Consider the following 21,034-nt stretch of genomic DNA (forward strand, 5'->3'; position numbering starts at 1 on the left):
TGCCACCATGATGCCAGATCAGAATTCCTGGAATCCTCTTAAGCAAGAGATCCATAGGAATTTTAATTATAATATCCTACTGTACTACATTTATAAAACATGACACGGGATGGGGATATGGCAAGGCTCTGGCAGGTGTCTCATATCCACATTGAGTTAGGAGAGAAAAGGACTGCAGCCCAGTGCTGAGAGGGGGAGCAAGAGAGGATTGGTGGAGTTGGAGGAACTGAAAAAGAGGAGTACAGAGGAGATGGTACCTGACTCCCTGCAGCGCCTCCAGGTCCGAGGAGAGTTTTGCACTGCGGTCCTGCTCCTCCTGCAGCCGCCTCCTAAGAGAACGCAGCTCCTGCTGGGCTTCCACCTTGATGTCGTTGGCCACCACCACTGCCGTCTGGAGGTCCGCCTGGAAACGACGCCATTCCTCTTTTTCATCCTAAAGACACAAACATAAAGAAATGTACAGGTGCATGCAGATGTAGACACACATAGTAGCCCATGTCTATTATAGAGCCTACTAGGACTGTAAGGGAATCCAAGTCCAATTCTCGGCCATTGATGTATACATGCTTGTGATAAAGGGCTATATAAATAAACAAACTTGAACTTGATACATGCAAGGATGTGTGATAGGCCTATAATGATAGATGATAGATGGAAGGAAGATAGCAAGTAAGAAAGAAAGAAAGGAAGGAAGGAAAGGTCCCTGTCTCACACAAGGACAGTATTGACAATTTAGACTGAACTGAGGCCTGGTAAGCTGTCTAGCAACCCAACCACAGAGTTGGTTTAAGTTTTAGATGAAGATCAGGGAGATATCATTATTTTTGGGGCATTATGCCTTTATTAGATAGTTGAAAGTAGAGAGACAGGAAATATGGGGGGAGAGAGAGGGGATGACATACAACAAAGGTCCCAGGCTGGATCTTAACCCAGGGCGTATGCGCCCATGTATGAGCCAGCAGGATGCTCAATTTTGAACTTCTGAAACTACCCTCTCTATTTTTTTTGTTTTCAAATAGATTGTACTAGCCAGACTGATTTTTGGAGACTGCCTTCTGTCTTAAGTCTGTATTGCAACTGTCATAACTGCTCTCCTTGCTCCTCAACAGAGTGTGACACCACAGATACAGTATTTAAGGAGCTTTATGGGTTTTCCCACTGAATCCTTCTTACCTTCATCTGTTTACTGAAAATCTTTAGCTGTCGCTCCACTTCAACTTTCTGCTCCTCCAGCTTTTTGACAAGATCTGCAATGACAAATGCAAGGTCTTAGAGAACTGCTTCCCAAGCTCTGTCAGGTCTAACGGACTGTAAACTCAGACAGACCGGCACTAATTAAAGACAGCATTCACCACATAGAGGCACACAGTCTTGTCTCTGGTGGAGATACAGCAGCCAATCTACAGCATAATGTCTGTTGTAAAAGTTTTACTTCTGGACTGTAGTATATCCTTCTAGAAATGTTTCTCATTAATGCAATGGTAATGACATTAGTTCCATATCAAACTATACATCATAAATGAATCTTACTCTGATCTGTCATGAGTCATAGCAGTCTGTGAAAATATAATGTATCCATCATCCAAACATCATTAGCCGACTGCACTATTGGGAAGCCAGAGATAGATGTGCTCACAATACAGTATGCAGAAACAAGTGCCTGTGTCTCCTGATGGGACGACAGTAAGCATTTCCTCTCATCATTAGATTGCTGTGTGAGAGCTCCTCATAACTGTTTTTTTCTGTGGGATAATGATGTATACATGGAGAGAGCTGCTAGAGCTCACATATCCATATCTGTCACTGTGGAGAAACCCAGGAATGGATCTACAGTAGAAGATTCTGTCCAGCTCTTGGACCAGCTGTACCACTCTGCCCGGTGGGAGCCTGCCTGCTTTTACTGGTGAAATAAACATCTGGTGGGAACTACAGGGGCATTTATCAATATACAGGATATGATGTGCTGTTTTGGGAGAGCACCAATGTATAAACCTAGTTTGGAATGGGTGAAAGCAGGTGTGCCATTGGGTTTATCAAGTGGGTGCCTCCCATCACAGATGTTTGGTTGAATTAGGTCCTTAACACCTCCAGAAAGCTTTTAGCAACTGATAATATAATAAACTGTCAAAATGGGTTAAAAATCGAATAAAACCTGTTAATGCAATACATTTCTGGATAATGTAATAAATTCACATGATTACATTGACTAGCAATTATGACTTAAGTTACACATAAGGGGTGTAACATATTTTTAATTGATTATGTAATGATAATATTGACTAATAATAGAATAACTTGAGTATTCCTATTATTCTTATCAGTAATTACATTAGTCAATATTACACTATTACTTACTATGCTGTACCTACACTTACATGTAAGGTTATACCTAGTTCACAGTATTACCCAATAACATGCTATTGGACTTAACTGGGACGGCTGACCCTGCTGATTTGAAACCGCCCGCTGAGCAGTTCAGTGGTCTAAATAGTCAGGAGAAACTGCTATGTCAGAAGATAGAAGGGTTCATTTCCCAAAGAAATAATTGAAAGTTGAAGCATGGGGCTTGACGGCCCTGTATATAAACCAACTGACCCATTAATGCCTCTACAATACTTGGAGGTCAAGACTCCACTGAGCCACAGAGAACTGATCAGCCAGGGAAGTGAACGTACTCTCCATGTCCAGGACGGTCTGGTTGGTGTGGAGGTGGATGGCCCTCTGCTGCTCCACCTGGTCCTCCAGTTCAAAGATGGTCTCCTTCAGCTCCTTCACCTGGTTGTCCGCCTGAATCCCAGACTCCTCCAGGGAGTTCACCCGGCTGCTCAGCTCCTGCTCCCTCCTCTCGGCTCGCTCCTGGACCTGCTGGCATTTGGTCTCCACCTGTGTATGTGTGCGTATGAGAGATTATGGTGGGTTAGGCCAGTAATGGGTTAAAACAGAGAGGCAATGTTTCATGTGAAAGTAATTGCTGGCTGTCAACGTGGTAATTACTTGAAAGTACTTAAGTCACCTTTGGCTGTTCAAAAGACTATTTATGATAACATCCAGATGTCCTTGGAGTGCAAAGTGTTTCCATTTGATCTTGATGGTCCTGTATCTTTAGATACTTTAGATATAAGCTGCTCTCCATAAATACACCTAAAATATTATCCTCTGGTCTTAGAACGTGGTCTTATTAGAGTAGATTCTCTGACCCACTGGCTATGGTTACACATTCATTTAGCCTCAATTATTTTTTTGACATCTGACTTTAAAGGTCGGATTCATGAGATCACATTGCTGTATGTCCAAACTTGGCCTGAAAACGTCTGTTATTTGAATATGTCTGCATTACTTCTTCTTGTCCTCCCTCTCCAAATCTTTATATTGCCTGTATTCGTATTGTAGCTGGATTGTGTCAAGATCCAATAGCCAATCCAAGTGAGTGTGATGAATAAGAACTAATCAACGTTGATAAGTGCTGTGTTTTTTACTTTGTCCTTTTCCCACCCAACAAATCATAGAAAAATATTCGATAAGGGATTTGAAAGGTTTTGGAATCGATAAGCAGATTCGATTCTGGATTCAGATTCGATAAAATGCTTTCGAACCCCAATCCTATTGTCCATACAGTCTCATTTACACAAGGGCTTAACCACGTCTGGCCACAGTGTAAATAGGTGTTATGCCAGGTGATGGTGACTCATGGAAATTAGAGTTCAGTCTGGATCAAGTCTGACCCTTTGTCTCCTCTGTTCTAACTGCTGAATTAGACTGAAACTGCTGAAGTCAGAATACTCTGAACAACACCAAGAGCAAGGACACTGTGCAGCAGATCACTGTGAGCATAATATACTAAAATAAGTAAATGATGTAGGCCACTCTGCTATTCACACCATATGGCTCTAATAGATTATGATGTTAGTGAGTAAAGTTATGGGACAGCCTCACCCTCACGCCCATGTGGCAGAAGCCAGTAGCCTGACTCAGAGGGTCACGTATTGGTGGACCACCCTAGTGTGGGCACCACAATCACTGTCCAACAATGATGACATCGCTGAGCTGATGGGGACACACCCCGCATTGGAAGCAACAACCACGAACATGACCCCAAACCCACACTGCCTCAGCCTTGCTGGTGTTTGTGGTGTTGAAGGGGAAAACCAAAGTGACTGCTCTACTGTCAAACATGTGAAAGCAATTTGAGTGAACATGAGTTCATGTGCTGTGGTGGTGAAGAAAAGTGCCTAATCCCAGCTGCAAAGCCTGTCTATAGCCATGGAGTTTAATGTTCAAACCACTGTGGAAGATAACGTTGTATCTCTTCATGTAATATTCAGATGGTTATTTGGCCTGATTATTGCCAAAAAATAGGTGAAATTAGAATACATGTCTTGTTACTCAACAACTGCAATATATAAAATTTTGAGCAAAATTTTAATTTACAAAACAGTGTTGCGGCTCATTTATGAAGATTTGACCAAGAATTATTAAACCATGGCTAAAACCGGAGAAACAAATCATGCATTCCATTTTCACTTAGTCCTTGGGTCTTTCGTGAGAGAGTAGTCTATTTGAATTACAACGAAAAAGGGGATTATCCTGTAATTGTGCAAGGCAATATGACTAATCAGTAATAGGATGCGTGACATTTACACTTTACACAAAGGACTGCAACAGCATCTGAATAAGAATGAATGAACTTCGTGGCTTCTCCAAGAGTGAACTGCTTGTTTCCTTGTTCCTCCTGTGCATTTTGCAGTAAGTGTCGATGGGAATTGTTATCTAGGGAATTCCTAAAAACTTTGTCAAAAACAATGGTGCAACAAAGCTGTCTGAATGCACTGACTCACACGTATAATAGTACAAACCAATGGATGCAACCAAGTGGAAAGAGATGGAAATGTACAGAGGAACCTACTAACCAATGGGCAGCTGTCTTAGTCTCTAATCAGATTCAGTCTTTTTGTGTTTTAGTTTTAGTGTTTTTTAGTAGGGTATTTGCACAATGTCTCCAAAAACCGTCATCTCATATGCTGAAACGCTAATGCTTTCTGAAGTCTTCAGTTTAAAGCTCCCAGCTGTCAGTATTTCTAAACAGCTAAAATTCTTTAACCATTAATATTAATTTATTTTGGATGTACCTTGTAATGGAAAAATTGTCTGTTTGTGCAACAGACCCAATGAAGGTGGAATGAATCATATAACCTATAAATCCCAAACAGGACAAACTGATTTGTAGTCTTGCACCCCACCTACCTTGGAGATTGTGGCTTGGACATGCTCCGTCTCAGCCTGGGCCTGTAGCAGCTCCTGCCTGAGCTCTGTCAGCTCCACCTCCAGCCTGTCTCTCTCAGTGTGGGCTGTCTTCAGCAGGCCCTGCAGCTCAGTGCTGTCACTGGCACTCTGCATGGCCTTCAACTCAGCCACCTTCTGCCTCTCAATGTCCACCTGGGCCTTCAGCCTACTGTTTTCTAGCCTCAGACAGTCCGCTGTGGCCCTCTGCTCCTCAGCAGCCTGTGCTGCCTGACCACCAACCTCCAGCTCCCTGTCCAGCTGGGCCTGCAGCCCGTCCATCTCCTCTCTGAGACAGCGCACCTGTCCCTGGGCTTCTTGGTGCTCCTGCTCCAGAGCCCGCAAGCTGCCCGTCAGCTGCTGCTGGATGTCCACCAGCTTCTCCCGCTCGAAGCGCGAGCTCTCCACCAGCTCTCCGTATCTCTGCTCCAGCTCGACCAGCCGGGGCCCCTGGCTGCCCAGCTCCTCCTCCCTCTGGGCCTGGGACTGGGCCTGCTCCTGGAGCCGGCCAGCCAGGGCCTCGTTCTTCTGGGCTAGCAGCTCCAGACGCTCCCTCTGCTGCTGAAGGGAGGTCTGCAGGAGGCGCTTCTCCTCAGCCAGACGCTCGTTCTCGGCCGTCAGCTCCTGCACCACTTGCTGCTGGTCTGCCAGCTCCTGCAGAGTGGCCTGCAGTTCCTCAGCCGTGCTGTGGTGGCTCTCCTCCATCTTGTGGATCTGCTCTGTCAGGCTCTCCACCGACACGTCCCGCCCCGCTATGCTGGTCACTGCCCCCACTCCAACAGCTTCTCCACAGACACTGCTGCTCACCGAGTCTGAACGTGATGGGATCTTCTCAAACTCTGAGGAGTCAGGTGAAGGGGAGTCCTTGGTGACGTCAGTGCTGGAGGAGACAGAGGTTTTCAGTGGGCTGCCACTGGAAGGGGGACTGTCCTCTTGTGGAGCTGAGGAGTTGGAGTCTGAGGGCAGGCCATTGACCAAAGGTTTGGAAGGGGTGCTGGTGTTGGTACTGGACAGAGGAGAGGCCTCCAGGCTAAGCAGCTTTTCCTTTAGAGTCTGGTTCTCCTCCCTGAGGGCCGCCAGCTCTCTCTGGAACTTCCCGTTCTTTTCCCTGAGCTCCCCAACCAGCACCAGGGCCTCCGCCACCTGACCCTGCCCTCGCTCGACAGCAGGCTCTTGGCGTGAGACAGAGCTGGGTGAGGCTGTAGAGGAAGCAGAGGAGACTTTACCCTTGCAGCGCTGCAACTCCATCCTCAGATTGCTGATCTCCAAGTCTTTAGCCTTGGCCTCAGCCATCAGCTCTTTCACCTGGCACTCCAGGAGGCCCCTGTCTGGGCCCTCTGCATCTCCACGGGCCTTGGCTGAACTGCGCGGCTGCTTGGCCAAGGTGGAGAGGCTGGAGGTGCTGGCACTAGAAACCATTTTCTTAGCGGTGGAGCTCCTCAGCTGGTCTCTCAGAGAGATGCGGTCTCTGGTGATGGTGGGAGGGATTTCTCTGGGGGCTGGGATCCCAGACTTCTTGGCAGCCTGGGCACCTGCAAGACAGATCAAAACCAAAACACATGTTGAGCCAGTGTTTAAGTGCTCAGATCAGCATTCCTTTCAGTCCATCCAAAAAACACTTGCACTGGTGTTGTGGTTAATGACATACTGGAAGCAGAAAATGTTGGCAATGGTGGAAGTTGATGGAGCTGACATTCTCTCTGAAAAATCAGTAAATTGCCTACAGTAAGCTGTCCCTTTAAAAGTAGGATTAACTAATGGGAAAAAAAAAAAATTCTCAACAATTTTTGATCTCCAGTTAATTACAAAAGCCCATTTTGCTACAATATCTCCAAAATTTACAATAACAATACAAACATCAACAGAATATTTATAAAGTCACAATACAAATCTGCCACCAGTGAAATATAAACTTTGGCAGTATTCCTGGCAAGTACTACCACTGCCATTTAGTAGCTTGACCATGTAATGATGCTCATTCAATAGAAAGTACATCGCATTTAGATACATGTATTGTTCAGCAGTTTCATGTTGCTGGTCATTCACTGTATCCTATTCACATCTTGCTCTGTTGGGATAACAGAGCGTCTGCTTGGCACTGTCTGTCTATTCCTCTGTGTGGTCATTCAGTTTGCAGCACAGCTTAACTGTGGCATTTCAAAAGGCATCAGCGTGGGCCGCTGGCCCGTGCCTTTTCCAGACCTCTCTCAAATATGAAGAGCATTTACTGATGCCCGGCGTGAGCAGGACACTGCCTGAAAAGCTTTTATTGTTTGTTTTCAGATCATCAGCAAACAGCCATGCAGACACAGGGGGGCTGCTTGTTTCAAAGGATGACAAAGGTCCCTGGGCACGTGGAGCGTTCACGCACAAAGCAGCTTCAGCAGGGCACAGACAAAGACAACGCTGTGTCTCTGACATACATACATCATCATCAATCCCACAGAGCGCAGAATAGACGGACAGACAGTCTGTGTGCTAAGATAGGCAGCATATCCCCCGAAACAACACATGTACACACTTGAGACACTAAGACAATAACACACATACACACACACACACACACACACACACACAAATAAACAGCTTGGCCTAGTTGGGAATGGAAATCCTATACCCCTGTGGGTTCTTTAAGTACTTCACCATTGATAGGCACTTGCAGAGACTATACCCTTATTGAATCAACTAGCAAATGTGGCAGTAGCTGCCAACACTGGCACAAATCTCTGGGGTACAAAGCCGTTTAGCATTCCCAGAATGTGCAGTTGAGGTGGAGAAAGAGTAGTGAGGTGGTGACACATTGAAGAATTGGAAAATCATAACAGCACAGAATGATGTTGCGGTTACTAAATATAACGAGAAACAAAATATTCCACTTTTTAATGATAACAATATCATAAAATTGTTATGGGTAAACATCGCAGTGAAAGCCATTAAAGTTTCAGATAAAAAAGAAGATCAAGGGCTATAAAAATACCAGAGGAGAATGGCAGAATGACACATAATTGTCAGTGTGGCTTGGCTTTCAGTCAGAACTGTTCTTTAAGAACGAACTCCTGGAGTAAGCTGGTCAGGTTAAGGTGAGAGGAAACTAAATTCACATTAATCAACTTTGCACTGCTTCCCTGGCCTGCACTTCGCCAAGATTCAGTCTGCCATTAAAAATCTACAATCACTTGTCTCTGCATTTCATAGAGGATGAACCCATAACTGACAGAATGAGGACATCACGTGCACCTAAATTATGCATCGTCACATGGAAGATTTTAACACCAAATCAGCAGTGTGTGTTATGAATGACTATTTACTATGCACTACATAAAGCATCATCCAGACAGGGCAGGCCCAGACAAAGAGATATACAGTACATACACATAACAGCCAGCGGCAATTTCACTGACAGTATATTGGTCTTGTGAGACACATTTATGGCCATTCGTCTAATTCTCATTATAGGTGGCAATAAAGAGAGGGCAGGTAGGTCCTAGGGAGTCCTTACTTCAGAGAGGGAAATAAATGGAGAGAGACAGAAAATACAGCGAAAGACAGAGAGGCAGAGAGAGAGAGAGGACTCAGATGTGTTTAAGATCAGTTCATTCCCCATTAGGATGACAGATGCCAGGACAATCTCCCACTCGCTGCTGCCTCCATATTCTCCCTTTTCCTCCTGCCCTTAGTGAATAGAACCCAGATGGAGCACATGAAATCACTCCTCTTTAGATCGGCCACCTCTTTTTAACCATGACATCACTATAGCTGCTCCATGTGCACCGAGAAATGACACCAATCCTGAGAAGGCTGAGGCGGGCGCTGGAATATAGCGTCAGATAGTTAGAGATCCTCTGAATTGGAGACAAAGACATTACAACAAAGCTTGCTTTGTGCTTGACAGACTGTAGCCAATCGCGGTCTGTCATTGCGGAGGCAGCTTCATCTGGAGAACCAAACCGACAGATAACACTGCCACAGTCGGACACCCTGTTCCAAGGCCAACACAGCAGCTGCAGAATGCCTATCGGTTTAATCTTCACCTCGTCAAATGCCTGCCGCTTTGCCAGACTCAGTGCAGGCCAAAGGCATGCCTCTGCCAGGAAAGAAAGAGTAGAGATTAGATTCTACTTAGCCTGGCGCTAAGAGGGGGGGGTGGCATCAAAAAGATAGTTGAGCCCCAAAGTCTCCAGCTCATGGGTGAACGTGTTTGTTACTGGGCCAAGTGGGAGTACTGATAACTAGATAACTGAAATAGCCCGTCTATTCTAATCGGTTTGTTTATTTTGGATTGTTCAAGATGGTTTGGATGATGCTGGCCTAGAAGTTAGACAGCGGGTTTGTCGCTGGCTCAAATCTCCTCACTGGCTTGGAGAAATTGGATGGGGAAAGATAGAATGAGAAAGGCTCTCCCCTTCCTTAAAAACTGCAGTTGATGTGCCCTTAAGCAAGACACTTAACCTCCAATTGCTCCATTGGAGCTGCTCAGTGGCCAACTGGAAAAGACTGGGGTTGTACTGGGCGGCTCTCAAGAGGGAACATGGGTAAATGTATTAATGTGTATGTAACATTTTTTTTACAGTGACATTTTATTATATGTTGACAGCAAATGAGAGTGGAGTAGATTCTACACCATCCACATGGGGACTCATGGATAACAAATACTCTCAAATGTACAATCAAGCCAGATACACTGAAGTCAAAGAAAAAGTAAGCTATACATGACAACCGGTTAATTAATCGCCAGCAGAATTTTCTGGGCCTGTATTGCAAAGCCTTTTGAGTGACAATGACAACTCCCTCTTTCTTAGTGGCCGCTGAAAATGAGAGAGGGAACTGAATAGAGTCACTTAAACGAATATTTACCCCATCTAAGAATGCATGTTACAGTATTCCAGTGGTTTAGGATAGCCAGATCAATATTTGTGGAAATGTTGAAATCTTGTAGAGCAAGAAAAAAATAAATAATACAATAGGGAATTGTGCACTCATAGTCTGTTCTCCCAAATGAGCTACATTTCATAGTGGTCTCAACAGAAAAACAAGACCAAGATTGAAATATCCAAGATAATAAAGACAACCTATTGCAGCCTAGGTAAAATTCTATTTTAAGGGTGGCTTTTCCTGTTAAGAGTTATTTTAATCTTAATTTAATGCTGTCTTCCATGCAAGCCGGCTCAGACCCAGGTCCATTTATAGCTACCTCTGGGAAGCTCTAAATCTGTAAAAATGACTGGAGTAGGGAGTTAAATGGCTCACGAAGGAGCTTTACCCCTGTAGCAATGAATAAATCCTCACACAGTCTGGGGAGACTGGCTTTCATTGATAGCAAAGTGCACATAATGTGAAACACTAGCTTTGCAGACAGCGAAGACAATCATTGCCAAAATGAATGAGCACATTGTCATTTAGTGTCTTTTTATGCTGTGCAACAAGGAATGCAAGATATTCTGACAAAGGAAATGTTTTATACTGAAAACATGCCTCTTCTAAACTGCTGAAGTAGTCACTGTTTACAGTACTGAATCAAGAAAGACCCCTACTGATTATTCCCTGATAGGGCTTTTGGATGTAAAATTACACTGACAGTGTTTAGATAGCAGTCAGCAAACCGAAGCAGAGATTGATTGCCAAATTCAACAGGCCTGACTAAAGTCATTGAGCCACAATCCAACTTTTCACTCTACATAGCATGCTCCAATAAAAAGGGCTGCTGACAAACCAGAAAACATGCACAGAGATCTATTGTGTTCACCCAATTCTAATCGCCTTGAATCATTGCAGATTAAATGATTGTGTTGTCTACATTAACTAATTTCTTAATGAATTACACAGGCTGCCTTCCAATAATCCAATGGCATTCAATTATTTCATGGGAAGGCAGTCCCCTGATCACAATAATGCACTGTGGTGGCTTCTTTCTTTCTAATGAAGATAAGCTTTCAAATCACAGCAGGAGACGTGTGGCTGGACACAGTCCAGCACCAGCCAGCTCTCTGCGGCCAGCCTGCCAGCCAAGAGGTGACAGAGTGCATTGTGAGCAAAGTGCAGGGCGTCTTTAATTTACAACATAGGAGAGTCATGGGGGGAGAATGATGATGGATTAGTGACTGCAGGTGGTCAAGTGTCAGGGAGTTGGCATCTGAAATGACGCAGTGGCTTCGTCACTATCACAAACAAGCTTTGGATGGGAATTGCTCACTCTCACTCCTCTGTCTCCACTTGAGTGTTCCAGGAAGTGTGGTGTGCAGTTTTCCAGTCAGGTGGATGTGGAGGGCAGAGACAGAAACATCGGTCAGCGTGTCTGGCCTTCCTGTTGTCCCCCGGCAGCCTGGCCAGAAAACTGGCAGGGTGCAGGGTAGGTCAACAGGAGCTCATCAGTCAGACACTGGGACTCACAGACATTCCTTTCCTCTTACTGGACTGGAGGACAGACAGAACCAAGGCTCCATGGCCGTCACTGTGACCGAGCAAAGACTGGTCTAGATGGTAAGTCACATCACAAAAAAACCTCCATGCCAAGCAGCACTGAAAATCATGAAAGCATCACTTGTTGACTATAGAAATAAAAATGCTCCATTATAATAACATGAATATCCAATTGTAGAGTATGATTGATAACTGGTCTTGTATTTTAATGAAGTTCAAATGGATGTGAATAGTTTCATCGTGAATATGTCTACATCTTGTACTCCAATTCCTGAAAATCAGCTGAAGTCAAAATCTTTTGGCCCCACTCTCAAGTCCCTGACTCCAGTTCAGGACATGACATCATATGTAGGGTGAAGGACCACACTGGCATAACGTGGACCTACAAATCAGATTTATCTAGAACCAATGTGACCATATCCATTTTATGGTCGCAACAACAAGGGATGTAGAAAGAGTCACTATTAATGCCGGATTACAATATAATCCCCCATTTCATTTGATTTCATTTCATTCCAAAGACTAGACGCTCCTTGGAGCCATGTCAAAGAATGGAAATCAGATTTATCCTGAGAGGAGCAGTGTCTGTGTCTTTGCCAGCGATAGTCAGCTGTGTAAATCAGGTATATGATCAAGCTTCTGAGACTTACTGAGGGCCAGTGACAACATCAAGACCTAGTGTAGCACTTTGTGAGTAAAAGGTTTTGCTGGGTTGTCTTGAGAATTGAGTTTAGGGACTGACTGGACTGAGGATTTGAATGGCTGTTTGCACTTGGGATAAGTCCAACATATGATCCACAGATCCCCAAATAAAACAAAGCTTTGTTGAGTTTGAGATTAAATGCTGGGAAAGTCGGCATGGCTGTGACTTTCACATCCATAATATAGTCTTTTCAGTTCTTTTCTTGTCTGCTATAGCCCTCACTGCTATTGGCTATTCTTCACTATGGACGTGGGTCTAAGCTTTGGTGTGAAATGGGTGCTTGCCCAAGATTGCATTCTTACTTTCCCAGCATATTCCTTTATCCTCTTCTACATGTAATCGCATAACTACAAAACCTTAGCTGCATAAATGAATTTGCTTTCATAGAACTAAAGAGTATAAGATAAAATTGAGGCCGTTTATAAAAGTGTATATCTGGCCATTGAGAAAGTATGGTAGCCACAGATATAAAGAACAACAACCTGCACATGAATAAAACAAGTCAGAGTTTTAGGGTTCCATTAGCGAACTTGACAGTATTTATATGGAGGTTATTAAATAATGGGGGTGAGGACAAGGTTTGCCGTGCCTATGAGAGATATAGAGGATTTGTGAGTGGAAAAGATGGAATCTGTCTCCTCGTTAGCTGAGGTGATATTTCTTCTCCTGGGATCGTTAAATAATCATCTATATGAATAAGAAAGGAAGAAGGAGAGGAGGATGTTGTGGCTTTGGCTAGTCTAAAAAGAGACTGCAAATCATACGAAGGTAGGAGGAAAGAGAGGGCGATCGTGAAGCACAGTTACCAAAAGCAAAAGGCTGACTGACTCTGGACGGAGACACTTTGACGTGATTCGTTAAGAAATAACTTGGACTCGGTAAACAGAAAAGCCATTACCGGATCGCACTGAAAAGCAGAGAAATGCTTGTTTGTTGTACAGAAAGCCCTTTCTGAGCACTAAAACAGCAACTGAGTAGAAGCAAATTACTGAGCCAGTATGCTCAACCTCCTCTGTAAGCAGAGGTAAAACATCCATACACATTCCTAGTGTTCAAGACATTACTGTAACCCTCTTGTCAGCAGGTGGGCATGTTAATCAAATGTGCCTACTACTGAAGAGGCAAACCTTCCACTCCGCTGTTTACGAAGACATATGCAAGTCTGCTCATTCTGTATTTAAGTTAAGAGGTTGGGTTTCTGCCTGAAAAATGAGCAATTCTCTGCACTACTACTTCAGCACAGCATGAGAGCTGGCAAGCCACAGAGGGCCACTTGGCCTAAGTTCCTAGGCTCCTTTAATCATTTTGATTGAATCATTTTAACTGGCCTGCATGCTAATACTATTACCACAGCATCCTTCTACTTTGATGCAGCCAATGCTCTACAAAGACATCCATTACTTTGGGCCATGAACCGGCCAACAGAAAGGGAATTTCTTTATGTTCCAGAGCAAATGGAAAACAGACAATACTCACTTAATGTATACAGTGTAATGATACAGTGTCTTTTTTACATAATTTCAGGTTTAAAAGATTTTGACTATATTGACTATATTGACTATATTGATTGAGTATTGCTGAACTTATCATTGACGCTTCTGATGATATCTATGCTAGTCTTGTGACCTGTCTACAAACTTTACAAGAGCTAGGATGTATTAAACATTTGCGAGTCATTTTCCTGGAATGACCACAAAAAGGATAAAAACAATATTTTTTTTTCATGGAAAGATTAAGCCGCAAACAGGAGAGGGATTTTCCCAGAAAGGACACAATCAGCCCCATATCTAACCCTACTCTTAGAAAGGTAGTCCCCTTTGCACTGACCACAACTTGTTAAGACATCGCCAGCAGGGAGGCGTCTGATTCTGAATAACGCAGACAAAGACACATAATCAACAACAGGAGACGTACAGTATTTACAAGTTTACTCTCAGAAGGTGATAGTGGTGTGACCTTGCCGTGGGCTGTTGTTCTCTCATGGACAAATACAGTGCTGGATAACAGACAACAGAACCAACATGCAAGGAAAGGCCAGGATTACTGCTCCAGTCTGGGGAGAATCCACAGCCAGCTGCTGACAGATACACAAACCACCTCAGGACAAGTTTGATTTGGTATGCCTTGAACACACAATCACAGGCTTAACGGCTTACATGTCAGATCCAACTTCCAAGTGTTTAGGGTTTTAAGGGTGTCAGTTTCATACACACATTGTTAGTTGCTCTGCCATAAATTTGTGATTTTATGAGTTCAAGCCCAAAGGCTATAATGTGCTGTACTTTGATGTCTGTGTGTCCAGGCTATGGTCTCCAGTTACACACAAACAGGACATTTAAACAGCACACGCCTCACTCTGCAAACATGGAGCACTGCAGAATGGCCAGTGCGTTTGCTGTACCAGCTGCCAATTGCCATGGAAAGTTTGACTGATGTCACTTCCTGTATGTCTCCGGGAAATCAAAAGTTGGACAAACTTGTTTCCTCATGTTGAATCCCTGCTCTGCTTCCCTTTGCTCTGACGTGGTGTTGAGATGGCACAATGATCCACGTCTTCACACATTCCTTGGCTTGCTACTCACTGTGGTGTCAAAGTCTGCTCTGGTTGGGGAGGGATATCCACCAGGCGCAATGGATCTCATGCTATCACCAGACATTACAGCAGACAGATAAGCTTATACTATCAGTGTTAGAATGAATTAACTGGGCAAATCTCTACTTGTACTAAGGTGCTAACGTCATACGAAGGGAATGAGATAACTCGGGGTGGCCTTGGGATCTTGCTTTTAATGTAGCAATAATGCAGTTAGATAGCCAGCTAGAACAACAATGACCATAAGCAAAAATATCCATACCAGTATTCTGTGGAAAGAGGAAGACCATGACGCTGCATGTGTGAGCTGTCAGGTGGCTAGCTCTGAGGTACATTTAGCTAGCTGCCATTTGTTAATGCGTTTTTTATATTCTTACTACATACTATATTCTGAAAATTGTCATAAAAATTGCCTTTTGGAAAAGAGGTGGACAAAAACCTATTCAAAAGTGGAAGCACAGACTAAATGTTTCGAGTAAATTATCAGTTATCACATTAAATCAGAAGCTAGCACATAAAACATTCCTCATAAAAAGAGTTCTATAAATTATCTAATGTAATTGTTTAGCTGCATAGCCACACCATCCTGCCGTTAAAAAGTTGAGGCATTTTCTACGTCTTGAATGCCCGTATCACAGCTCTAGCACTCTGTTTTTGTTCCTCACCAACGTCCATTAAAAACAACTGACTTCTGGTTGCTGTGCTGCTGGTGACCTGAGGGTGAGCAGAAAAAAAAAACAGCCATGTTGTTCCAATGACAACACGGTTGCTGCTACATTGGTATCACCCCACCACCCCCTACTTTCAAAGACCATTGTGCTTTTCCAACTTTTTGGCAACGTCTTCCTAGATTACAGCTACCTCAAAGCATCCCCATCATACTGCTGGAGAAACCACACCAGTGTGGAGCCTGTGAAAGTTCCCTTTTTTGACCATGCGAAAGTCACCAGAGTCTCTTTTACCTCACTAGACAAACATGTTGTTACGCTCTGATGTGTTTTCCTTTTATCCTGGGCTCGAATGGGTACGACTGGCTAAGTTCTAGCCCTGAAAATAGACTCAGTGTTATTGGACCATATTTTACTGACTAATTCATCAACAGCCCCCGATATGCTTACCATAGGCGCTGGTCTGGGCCAGTCTCCTGGTGAGGGGAGACAGGAAGGCTTGGTCTACTCACTGTCAGTGCAGTTTGGTTCTGATAAAGCCCTCCTTATCTCTGCAGCAGACGACAGCTGACTACTCAGCCTTCCACTTCAGAGATAACATCATCAATCATATCTGAATGAGTTCCTCTTGTTCCCACGTTTCTTTCCCTACTTCCATCACCAGAACTGTTATTCTACTTTCCAAGCCCAATCTCTGACAAACCACAGCTGGCTGTTTCACTGTCTGGGTGGAATGGAAGCTAATGTGGAGATTACAAATTTTACTATTCTGGTCTATCACTGCATTGCTGCTGCTGCTCTTCAAACAAGGCAGATAATCAATCCCTGCTTCAATCCCAGGCTAAAAATCTATAGACGTATTATTATATCATCCACCTTGTTGGAAAACAACAATACAGGAAGCACCTCGGGTGAAAAATAGATTGAACTGCTCCTGTCTGTCCTCAATTCCATCCCCCTAGCTTTAGCCTGTCATGAGGGAGCACGATGAAAAATCAAGCCATTTCATGATCAATTCTCATTTACTATATGGAGGCTCATTTGATCAAATGGAAAGTGGATATATGAGAAGAATAAGAGGCCAATCAATTAACATTAAAGCAGACTGCGCCATTCCATAGAGGAGTTTCATATAGGAGGTTGGACCATGGATCACAGAGCAGATCATGGGTATACCAAGCAGAGTATAAATACCTTTCATAGCCTCAAGAACATGATTGATTATACAGTGAAGTGGCTGTGATGGCTAATCCTTTCAGTGGCTGAACAGATATTTTACTCTGACTCATTTCATTTTTTAAGTACATACCTCCATAAGTTCATAAACAGTCCAGTACAGTGTGTACTGCCTATACTGGGTATCCATAGTCAGCACAACACACTTATTTACTTCTATCAATCAATGTGGACACAAATCATATTTCTTCTCTGTCCAGAGGTGCAATTTTCAAGAAGCAGCCCAATTTTGCCTGAAAAAAAGACTAATACTAATACTTAATCTTAACTAGTGATATTAGTGACAACAAAGAAGGCAATATCAGCCTATTACCTAAAAACTGTAGGTAATATAATCAAAATACATGTAAAAATCAGTAATAGACTAAAGACCTGAAACAATAATGCAATAGCATTTTTGAAAGTAATGGTATGACTTATTACATCATATCATAACTTGTTACATTACTGATCGGTTATTCCAATGAGTGGGTAACCATTTTTTGGCTGAACACTCAAGAATCTCTTTCTTATGTGTAGCCTATCAAGTGTGTGAGTGCATGTGTCTGTGTGTGTCTGTGTGAGTCTGTGTTTGTGTGTGACAGAGACTGGGAGCTAATCTTTTCAAGCATGCAGCAGCTCCCTACTGTTGCCTCCCAATCTGAGCCTACTGTACTCTATCTCCAAGCAAACACGCGCTACTGCTATGAAATGATGCAGCTTAACACCCACAACTGATAAAACCCTCCACTGTATATATATACGAGTGTGTGTATGTGTGTGCGTGCGCATGTAACACAGCTACCCTAGTTTGCTGCCTGGCTCTCGTCTATTCTGTATCTATTTTTTGACATGAGGGACACAGCAATGAACAGGTCCTTTGACTGGGATGCAAAAAGGTCTGGCTAAAAACAGGAAAACATAATCACGCAATTGCGCACACATATGCAAATATATGGAGGCTATGTGCACATACATACAAGTACACACACATTCAGATGCACATGCTGGTTTTGTTAAAGAAATAAATTGAGGTTACGAAGACGCAGAAGAGTGGGGTTGTCTTTCGAGTTGCTGCTTGCTGAGTGCAGTTCAGAGTGACTTTGAAATGGAGATGTTATGGAGGCATAGTAACCTAAGGGCAGCGGAGGGATGTGAGCATGAGATTGGTGATACCATCTCCTCTGGCAGGTTCCCTCATGCTTACTGTCAGGGAAATCTCACTCAGCATTTTCCCCTCGCCCGACTCTCACTATCTACACGCACGCACACATGGACCCGTACTAACTGCGTACAGAAACACGCCGCTCCAGACCCACAACCACACGACACACGCAAAAGAGTGGGCATGTCCACACAAATGAAGGCAGGAGTACAGAGCAGAACAGCTACCATCAAACCTGTTTATATAGCTTCTATAACTACAGGGCACATTCTCAGTACTTATCAGTCAGCAGTCAGTCAGTACTCATTAGTCAGTACTTGTCTTTTGCATTTATGACATGACATGAGATCAGATAACTAGTCTATTTGGCAAATATAAGTCTTTGCCTTTTACATCAACAGAGACAGACATGGACAGAGAGAAGCAGAAGTGATGCTGAGTCAAACCATTGTGCGATACAACAGAAGCAGACCTGACTCCGTTTCCTCCTGCCTCCCCGCCTGGTTCCCCATGTTGGTCCGCTCTGCGACTCCCACACTCCACACCGGGGCGGACTAATCCAAGAATCCGTGGCTGCGGGGGTGGGGTGGGGTGGGGTGTGGGTGAGGGGGGGGGGGGGGTCGACTCTGTTCAGCACCCACTATCAGTGCCAGTCAGCCGCAATGATAGGAAACCATAAAAAAAAAAGACACAAACTCTCCTTCCCCTTCTTCTTCTTCTCTCCTTCTGGTCTTCCCTTCTTTTCTCCACTCCTTGTGTGTATGTGTGTGAGGAGGCAGGCAGCGTGTTCTGTCTGTGAGTGTGTGTGTGTGTGTGTCCTCCAGGATGGTGACAGTATGACACACTGGCAGGCAGTCAGGCAGGCAGCGTCGTGTGGGCTTCATTATCGCTGTGATGACTGGAATCAGCTCAGAGGAGGAGTGGCTTCCCGGGCCACACACACACACACACACAAACTAACATGCCTCCTCCCACTCTCCCAGAGTCCGTTCACTCTCACTAGCTGAGGAGATGAGTGCTCCTTTTAATACAGGGTCCCTCTCATTGGTACAGTAAAGACAAGAAGAAACTAAGAGAAAGGGAGTAAGAGAGAGAGCTAAGAGAAGAAGAGAGAGAGAGAGGAGAAGAGAGAGAGAGAGAGAGAGAGAGAGAGAGAGAGAGAGAGAGAGAGAGAGAGAGAGAGAGAGAGAGAGAGAGAGAGAGAGAGAGAGAGAGAGAGAGAGAGAGAGAGAGAGAGAGAGAGAGAGAGATACAGCACAGAGACAGAGAAAGGTAGAAGGAAGGAAGGAAAGAAGAGCAGGAGGAAAGGCACTATTTGTCTTCTTGGCAGAGGCTGACAGCACAGCTCTGTCTTTTCTTTTCAAGTGAACTTTTTCAGCGGAGGCAGCCTGGGAGCTTCAGCGAACCTCCTGTGAGCTTCAAAACAGACCCACACACACCAGCGTTTTCCTAACAAAAGGTCTACATAAATGGGGAAGGGAGGTGTTGGGCTGGGGATAAGAGGCCACCCCAGGCTTCCTGTACAGTTTTCCCCACAGCTCTCACAGCAGGGGAGGAGTGTGTGTGTGTGTGTGTGTGTGTGCGTCTGCGTGCATGCGCATGAGAGTGGAGTGGGTGTGCTGGTGTGTGGAGGCAGTGGGAGAATAGCTTGTTTTTTCTGTCCTTCCTCATTCACAATGTATGCATGTGTGAAATATTTATGATGGTAAGAGCTACAGGGGAAAACCAAGTTGGAAGGGAGTTTGAGTTATCATTTTTACTTGGATTGGTCTTTGGTCGAGTCCCTAATCTGTTAATGTATTTTGTGTGTGTGTGTATGCCTATAATCGACGATAACTTGGATACCCCCCCACCAACACACACTTTTTTTTTTCCCCACTAACCGGCACTAATAACTTAACAACTTGAACTCCTGACTATGCTGCACAAGGATATTACGTTCCTCTGGAATAGACTTATCTGTCATCCAGAATTCTGCATTTATTATTTGCATTTACTTGCATTTATTTGCACTGCTCTATTGTTGTATATTATGTGCATTACCTTTACCTTATTTTAGTACCTATTTCTTCTATTACCTTGCTGTACTTGAATCATATCATACTTGACATTTCCTTGGCATTGTCCGCCAATTGCTGCTGTGGCACCTGAATTTCCCAAAGGTGATCAATAAAGTGCTATCTTATCTTATAAAAAAGTGCAGGTGGGCAGAGAACACAAAATCTGAACTCAAATCCAAGTAGTGCTACATGGGATTTATTATGGCTAAAAATCAGACAGGTCAAAAACTACTCATCTATACTATAAGTAGATTTATAAATCATATCTCTCGGCCAAAAAACACTTTTATGCCACTACAACCTTACTGGTAAAGGTTAATCACTTTACCATACTTCTGATTTTTGATATTTACACCCATTTGAATGACAGCTATAATGTTTTATTCTAACTCAGTTTAGCCTACACTATGTAGTGTACTTGGTCAAGTTATACAAGCCTCTATAATGCTGTGCAGTCCAAAAAGAAGCCTGTTAATCAAGGCCACAGATCTAAAGGGGGTACTTATTTAGAAATTTAAATTCATCTTAACCACATCATGAAATTTTAAATGCCATACTTGACACAGATAACCAATGATATTTTTAGTAGCAAGAGCATTTCTGTTGCATAAGTGTTGAGTTTTTCATCCTATTTCCTACATTTTCACTGCTGAAAACTCTATGCACAAAACAAAACCCTGCACATAATAGCTGAATATGTAGGGCAACGATGCAAAGATCATTTAAACTTGTTCATGTTCTAAAGTAGTTACCATTCCTGTAAATTATAGTGCCATAAAACTACATCTTTTCCATCAATATGTACTTGATGCACAAAATACTCTAAGCTGCAGCTAGTACAAAGCCTTGAAAAAAACCCCAGTAGCTGTAAGGTCTAGGTTGCAGCACGATTCTGCCCACGTCTGGTAGAGTATTCAAGCCTGTGATACAACACAT

At 43.7% G+C, this 21,034-nt stretch overlaps 1 protein-coding gene across 1 annotated transcript in view; it reads right to left on the reverse strand.

The window, feature by feature from the left end:
- specc1 (sperm antigen with calponin homology and coiled-coil domains 1) overlaps positions 1 to 21,034 on the reverse strand; it is a 72,766-nt gene that overhangs the window by 28,710 nt on the left and 23,022 nt on the right. Inside the window, exons 4-7 of the mRNA XM_071525945.1 lie at positions 5,242 to 6,809; positions 2,676 to 2,883; positions 1,174 to 1,247; positions 258 to 433 (exon numbers count right to left, since the gene is read on the reverse strand). Coding sequence (XP_071382046.1) covers positions 258 to 433; positions 1,174 to 1,247; positions 2,676 to 2,883; positions 5,242 to 6,809 — 2,026 coding nt within the window. The remainder of the gene's footprint in view (positions 1 to 257; positions 434 to 1,173; positions 1,248 to 2,675; positions 2,884 to 5,241; positions 6,810 to 21,034) is intronic.

Source organism: Centroberyx affinis, unplaced genomic scaffold (assembly GCF_046629955.1).
Source record: "Centroberyx affinis isolate AG114_WGS23_722 - 3 ecotype Tasmania unplaced genomic scaffold, CSIRO-AGI_Caff_v1 ptg001368l_1, whole genome shotgun sequence".
Lineage (NCBI taxonomy): Eukaryota > Metazoa > Chordata > Actinopteri > Beryciformes > Berycidae > Centroberyx > Centroberyx affinis.